This window comes from Tachysurus fulvidraco, chromosome 25 (assembly GCF_022655615.1).
Source record: "Tachysurus fulvidraco isolate hzauxx_2018 chromosome 25, HZAU_PFXX_2.0, whole genome shotgun sequence".
NCBI lineage: Eukaryota > Metazoa > Chordata > Actinopteri > Siluriformes > Bagridae > Tachysurus > Tachysurus fulvidraco.
This window is the reverse complement of record NC_062542.1, coordinates 15,549,428-15,556,927: the sequence shown is the minus strand read 5'-3', so window position 1 is coordinate 15,556,927 and position 7,500 is coordinate 15,549,428. Positions and strand designations below refer to the sequence as shown.

Below are 7,500 nucleotides of genomic sequence, written 5' to 3'. Positions count from 1 at the left end.
GCATATAATAAGTAGAATAATCTGTAATTAATCATCAAGTATTTTTTTTTAAACAGGTGGCGGTGCACAGATACTTAGACATACATGTTATAGGGAATATTAGTGTATTTAATCCTGAACAATATTTCAAATGCACATCCTGTGAACATTTTAAATCTACACTTTTCCTTGTATTATTACATTTTCGGTCGGACTCACACCGACGTAACAAGACGTTTTGAATTCAATTCCACATTGCAATCGAGTGCAAACCCTGCAAAGCAAACGGCTGCGATACACCGACGAGTATCGACGGTTACTGTATAGTTAAGACACTAAGATAGTCAAATCAAAACCAGTTTTAAACAGAAAATTTTTCAAAAATAAAAATAGAAGTATATTTTACATTTATTAAGAAATACCGAAATGCCTGGAGGTACAAACTTTTGCACGTATGTAAGTATAGTAATGAAAAAATACTTTTTTACATACATAATTATTTTACATTGACAGTTGGGTGTCTCTTAATATATCAATGGATATATTATTGTTATAATATATTAAAAAAGAAAATAAATCAAAACAAAAGCCTTTATTGACAGAACAATATTATATTATATTATATTATATTATATTATATTATATTATATTATATTATATTGTTCTGTCAATAAAGGCTTTTGTTTTGATTTTTTTTTCTTTTTCACCTACGTACGATGCTGACTTTAAGGCAAACCCTGTATTTCTAAATCTACATTGTTGTCCTCATCAGATCTGTGCATCAGACAGGGGACACTTCTGAAAAGCAAAGGCGAGTGGGTCAGCACACCAGCGAACGGTGACGAGTGTCGTGGTCAGCTTTCCTTCACGTCATCCTTCTCACTGAGGTTCCCGTCTACGAAGAGAAACGATTACAGAACGAACATCCGCAGTGCTACGAAGCTAAAAAACAATGATCTGTAAGTCTGAGCAACTTTAACTTTCTCTTTCAACCTTTCAACCTTTTTACATCCATGCAGCCATGATAATGATTAACTCAGGTGCTAACGCCACACCCGATTTAGATTTTCCCTGCATGTGGACCTCTCCCTCTAAGTAAATGCCATTAGACAATTAAATATCATTCATTCTTTCTGCCTATTAATGCATCCATTATGTCGGGAGGATTATCATTACATGTCAATCACGGAACCTACATCACAGTCCCAATGTGCCATTTAGGGTGCTGGTTAGATGTCGACTGAATCTGACCTTACATAGACGCACAAAATGCCACAGTGGGTGTGTAAGTGTCTAAAAGAGCACTGTTTTGCTCTCATGCAGCATATGGAGTCATTAACCAGGGCACAGTGAGGTAAGAGGGTGTGGTAGCATTTCATGAACATGTTAAAACTCACCATTAAAATGTGAAATATGAACTGACGATGTTTACTTAGCTGAATCCGTGTCACTCTGCCTCGCTTTCTGTGGCCACAAAGACCAAGCAGTGTTCATGCCAAATGAGGACCACAGCAACAATAATATGTTGCGTGCAAGCATAAACATGTGTGTGTGTGTTATTGGTAGCTCAGACAAGCGGTTAATCCCTGACCCCTCCCTGCATGTCGGTTGTGTACAGAATGCTGATTTCTATAATACTTAGTTGGAGTGAGAAAAGAATGTAACTCATCTTGTTTGGCCCGGTTGAGTTCTGGCCCAAGCAGAGCATGTGAATCAGTCAGCTATGCAGCAGTGTTGTGTTTTATAGCCTGTTTTTTCCCCAGGCAAAAAAACGGGCATAAGTTAAAGAAATATTCAGAAATACAGCAAATGTTCTAAACGTCGTTGGTCCTAGTTTAAAAAATATTACTAAGAAATATTTAATATTAAAATGAAGTGACCTGAAGTGACTTTTTGTGACCTGTCTAACAAGATTAGAGATGATTGTCCTAACCTCCTGGAAGAGGATAACATGTATTTAAGATAAAATATCTTTAGGTTATAGAATATTATAGAATATATTTTCTTTAGATTAAGTTTGTTTGTTTGTTTGTTTGTTTGTTTATTCGTTTTAGAAATTAAGTTTTGACCATTCTCTTAAAGGGTGCGAATAATTTTTGAGCTGAATAGATACTGTAGATTGTCAAGCCTTGTAATAATAAGTTATCTTTTATACAGGCACACAGAATCTGATGCAGGCACAAAGGTAGCAGATGTACAACGTCCAGAGGTTTGCATTTACCTTCCCTATAAAGTCCTTTACAGAATTCACACATAGTTCACTTTAAATCCTTTAATGCATTTGCATAAGCTCTTTGGCATCTTTGTAATAGTTGCAGTTAAAGCAGAACGATCGCTTTTTTACGCTTAAGGCGACTTTTAACAGTAGATTACGCATTTTTAAGTATAATTGTTTTTTCTTCTTTTTTTTTTTTTTTAAAGGATTTCCTAGTCAACGCATTAAGAGAGTCAACTGGAGGAGCGACTAAAGATGAAGATGTGTCTAAATCAAAAGCTGGAGTTTTCTATTCAAGGGAAAGCCTCGGCCGGCACGACGTATCCAGTCGTAGATCCTCGGATGGAATACAGCCTGGTTTAGCCCTCTGTGACAAGCCTGAAAAGAACTGTACACAGGGGCAATCTGCAAGCGGTGAGAGTGTGACAGAGCTACGAGTCACTGAGAAAGAAAGTTTAGAGGGACAACCAGGAGTTAATGACCATCTAGGAAAGAATGCGGAAGGAAAGCTTTCTCACAGTAATCTAATCCCTTTTACAGGAGATACCGGATCAAAGGTGGACTCGGACTGCCAGGCCTGTACATGTTCTCCTATAAACCAGGCTTCGTTGCTGCCCTCATTCCCTGATTCTCATTGCGGTAATAATCTGAAATCAGATCTTATCAGTTCCACAGCAGCAATGTTTTCTTCTACCTTAGTCTCCGTCCTTGCTCCTCATTGGAGCGGGCGCTTTAGGAGACACAAACGAGTCTTTAGCGATCTTGGACCAGATATCGCTTTGAGTCAGAATGAACAGCAACAACGATGTCCCCTCCAGCAGTTACAAGCACAGGGAGAACCACGTAAAGACTTCGGTAATAGGTACAGGGCATCAGCACCAAGCACCAAGAGCTCTGTTGAATGGCAGAACGAAAGCTTCTCACATCTCTCAGAACCGAATAAACAGTATTTGAAAACCAGATCTTTGCGAATGAACAGACACGCGGCAAACCAAACGACAGAATTTGCCAACCCTATGCATGCGTCATTGAACTCCGGAGACTTGTCCAGGTCCACGATGTCTCTTCAGCTTAGTGACTACGGAAGGACAGCGAAGTCAGCAGATCAAGGAGAGCACTTCCCGTCTTCACTGAGGTCCAGACCAACAACCAGCACTTTGCTTTTGTCTTCGAGGCGGTCATGCTCAAGAAATCCCAGTTCTGATTCCTTTCATACGGAGAAGCAGTCATCTGCCTCCGTCAGCCCTCTACATTTACCTAGCAAAAGCATACTGAAGACGTCCCAACCGCGACCCAATGCGGGTTCCCCAAACGATATAGCCAAAGAGAAACTTGTGACAAAAACCTTTCTTGCATCACAAGACACACACAAGCCCAAACCATCCTTCCCCAAATGGGGAGAGACAGACTCATCACGGGACCAGCGCTATGTAATCACAGGGGATTTTGACAGAAATCCTCCTGCTACAAATAATCCAACTAGAGAAAGGCTGTTTTCAAACTATTCGACAAGATTCAATCAAGCTGAGACTCTCAGATCTACTCAGGACCATGGAGCGGTTGACTGGAGCATGTATGAAGATAAACATTTGCAGAATTCAAATAGTAATATCCCAGAAAGATCTGACTGTTTTTCTCCAAAGGAAAATAGTAGATTTGTTTTCCCACAGATTTCCTCAAAACTGAATTCTGATAGAATGCTCGAGAGAGAGATCGGCGAAACTTCAATGACGAGCACAAATCTCGGGCCAAGTACTTCTGGGCAGTCTAACAGTATCAAGGATATGATAAACTCCAGCTCCGTAGATAAAACCAGCACTATAAATGGCACAACTAGCCCTAGAACAACCCGTTCAATTATCACCAGTCCCTTTGCCAGTTTATCTCCTGTGTCCCAAGCTCATACTGACCAAAACAATATGTATAACTCAAGCATTTCTGTTAAGCCTGCATCAAGCCCTGTGAACTCCGTACGGACGAGAACGTTTACAGATAGTCTTAGCTTGTCACCTCGGAAAGATTCTTCTGTAGAAGGAACAAGTCCGTCCCGATCATGGTCAAGCAGTCCGAACTCTAAGGGATGGTTAGAAGTGTCGAATCTAAGCCCTTCATCCCCATCTGAGTTTAAGCTCAGAAGCATTTGTACTCCAAGCATATACAGATACCTAAGAGAAACAAGTCCACCTAATAACACACAGGCATCTCTGGCATTGAGCTCTCCAACAACTCAAACCTCATCTCTAAAGCAAAAACAGGAAGAGGATAAAAATTCAAGGAAACTACGGTTCACTTTTGACGTAAACTCACCCGAATCACGTGATCCAGTTTCGAAGCCTGACTCCAGTTCCGTCGTCGCACCACAATCTCTGCCTCCTGACACCGCCAGAAGATCTTGTATCAGTAAATCCCCTTACGCAACCCTCATCTCATCAAGAGCAGCAGCAGTCAACGGTCTTCCATCTCCACCTGTGATGCACCAGCACAGTGGAGCTTTTTCTCACAGTAGTTCACCAGTAGACGATACATCTCCCGAGGTCGAGAAAAGATGTTATACATCTGTCCACAGGGACCGATTGAGTCAAGGGACCTCACCAGTGAGAGAGACATTGGGTTCTACTGATATCCAGCTTATGGAAAAGACACGTTCCTCTTGTCAAGATGGCATCGCAGAGAGCTCAATGAATGCAAAGACCCCAGATCAAACTAACTTCTCAATCCCAGACACTACACACCCAAAACTGACTGACTCGGATAGATGGAATTCCCGACAGCTTTCCATGCCGCTAGATTCATCATCCCCTGTTAATGAGGTTGTACAAAAGGGAGAAGTAACAGAAATCTCGCAAACAAGTGGGACATTCCAGGCAAGCCAGAGTCCTAAATCAAAGAGGAGCTTCTTCTCATCAAGAAATAAAAAAGACAACGTTCTGCCGTCGTCTCTTTCCGCCGAGAAAGAGGGTTTGTCCGATAAGAAGGGTGAGACGAAAGGACTCAAATCCAACAATAAAGTGGACCAGGTGTTGAACCGTTTGAGAATAACATTCGGTGGCAGGTTTTCAGAAGACAGTGACACAACAAGTAGGAGAAAGACTAAAAAGGAGGAGTCTTCAAATGTTAAGCCTTATGAAGGCATTAAGAAGGAAAAAGAAAGCGATGATCTTACGTTTAAAACACAGACAAAATCTGAAGAGCTTTTAGAAAACAAGGTTTCTGAAAGGAGTAGGAAGCTTGACCGTGTGGATGATCTGACAGTAAGGACACCTGAAGAGGTTTCAGACAGCAAGTGTCCAGAAAGAGGTCAGAAGCTAGTCCAGATGAATGGTCTGACAGTTAGAAGAAAGACTAAAAATAAGACGCTGTTGGACGACATGCCTTGTGAATCCAAGAGAAACGTAGAGCAGACGCTTTCCGAGAGTCAAACGCTCAAATCTCCAAACTCCCCAAATGGCCAAATGATAAAATCTTGCAACTTTTCTGGCCATAACTTCATACGTGAAAAACAAGACGACTTGCCAAATATGGACGAGCACAAAAGTCTAATGGAGGAAAGCAGAAGTCGATTCCTGGGTAGACCGCTGAGTCCTAACTGGCCTACGCCTGAAAATACCAGCTGGTACGCCACACTGCCTTCAGGCAAAAGATCCAGACTTGGCCAGTCTCGGACTCTTTCTCCATTTGAATATTCTTTAGAAGAACAGAATGATAACGTGTTTTTCAGCAGTGTCCTGAGAGAAGAGAGAAATAGTACATCTCCTGGTGAGACTGAGAATGTTGTTCAACCAGACAATGTTGTAAAAACTGGGGGGCAGACTTCAACAGGGGTGGCGGTGTCTTCTCCCTGTGCTGATCTCAAGTACGGCCTGCAGCGTGGACGATCTGTTTCGGTTAGCAGCGTTGTTTCGGGGCGTCCGTCGGGTCCTGGACGAATCTCGACAGGATCGAGACAAGGCAGCGTCAGCGACTTGAGCAGCTTGGACAGTTTTGTGACCAAAAGCTGGCATTCAAGTATCAACAGTCCAGCTGGTTCACCTGAGAATGATGCCATAGCTTCTGTTGGCCATACTTCTTATAAGGGAGCACCAGGATGGCCGCCATCAGAGGGCCGTCTCAGGAGCCCGGATAACCTGGAGGTCATGTCGTTCTCGTGGGACATGGAAACAGATCCCACGCCACCCCATTCCCCTCCACATACACGACGTATATCCAGCTCCTCTTCGGCTAGCAACAAGAACTCACCAGATAGCTTGTCTCCGCGTGGATTTTTGCCTTCCAGGAACTACAAGTCCACGTTGTCTGCCTTTGAGGAGTCAGACTCAGAGACCACTACCGATGATGAATACTATCTCAACAGCGATGATGACGACGAGCAAGAAACAGAAGTTTAGCGGATAACGTTGTGTGTTCTGAATGAAGTCGTGCATGCAGTTTGTGTGGTTTTTGAATGCGAACGTTTTTTGTATCTGTGCACTTTGATCAGTCTTCCTCAGGAACAAAACACAATAACAGTGTGATAATATGTCCTTCCACAGACGCTTACGAATCTCCATTTTGATCGAACTATTGAATGTAATATGATGGAAATCAAAACAAAATCAACGCGCTGAAGCACTTACACATGCTCCTGTTTATGCTCGCCCTGCCTTGGCTAATAGCTTCGATCCAAGTGCTAATGTTTCAACTCTTTTTTTCAGTTTGAGATTATTATTGATAATCAATAATGACAGTTCATGCATTATAGGATCACAGATGATATTCAGGTTGTGTGTTTTGTGACATTTGTATATGAAGCTTTTTTTTTTTACCGATTGTTGGACACAACCTGCCCTTTGTATTGCGTCATTCGGTGTCAAGAAGCGGCGGTTTAAATGCTAAATCATCTTAGAAAGAAAGCAGAAAAGTCGAAAGCTAATTTTTTTTTTTTGGAACCACAGAACAAATATTATTTCGAGCTTGCTCAACTAGGATAAATTAAATCTAACAAAAAATCGTAACACTATACTTGACATTTATAGAGCAGTATTTTTTTGTTGCTAACCAAGCAAGACATGAAGTGCTAAAAGTTCTTGTATAAGATTGGTTTTTAATTTCAACACAAATTATTTAACGACAAATATTAAAACATCGATTTGAAGTTCTAAAGTCGGCGCTGACGATAAGAACGATACATAAAGAAATATATATTTTCACGTCATCGGACGTGATAACGTAAGTATCTGTCACGTCTGCTGAAAAGTCTTTATTTTTTTATGCTGGAATAATAGAGAAGTTGGTAATAAATCATAGAAAATCATATACAGAATTTGTTC

The 7,500-nt window shown here is 41.3% G+C and overlaps 1 protein-coding gene across 1 annotated transcript in view; it reads left to right on the top strand.

Moving 5' to 3' along the window:
• zmp:0000000991 (mucin-4) overlaps positions 1–7,484 on the top strand; it is a 12,156-nt gene extending 4,672 nt beyond the window's left edge. Inside the window, exons 3-5 of the mRNA XM_027175434.2 lie at positions 752–938; positions 2,137–2,188; positions 2,401–7,484. Of these exons, the coding sequence (XP_027031235.2) occupies positions 752–938; positions 2,137–2,188; positions 2,401–6,579 (4,418 nt within the window). The 3' untranslated portion in view covers positions 6,580–7,484. The remainder of the gene's footprint in view (positions 1–751; positions 939–2,136; positions 2,189–2,400) is intronic.
• The last annotated feature ends 16 nt before the right edge of the window (positions 7,485–7,500 follow it).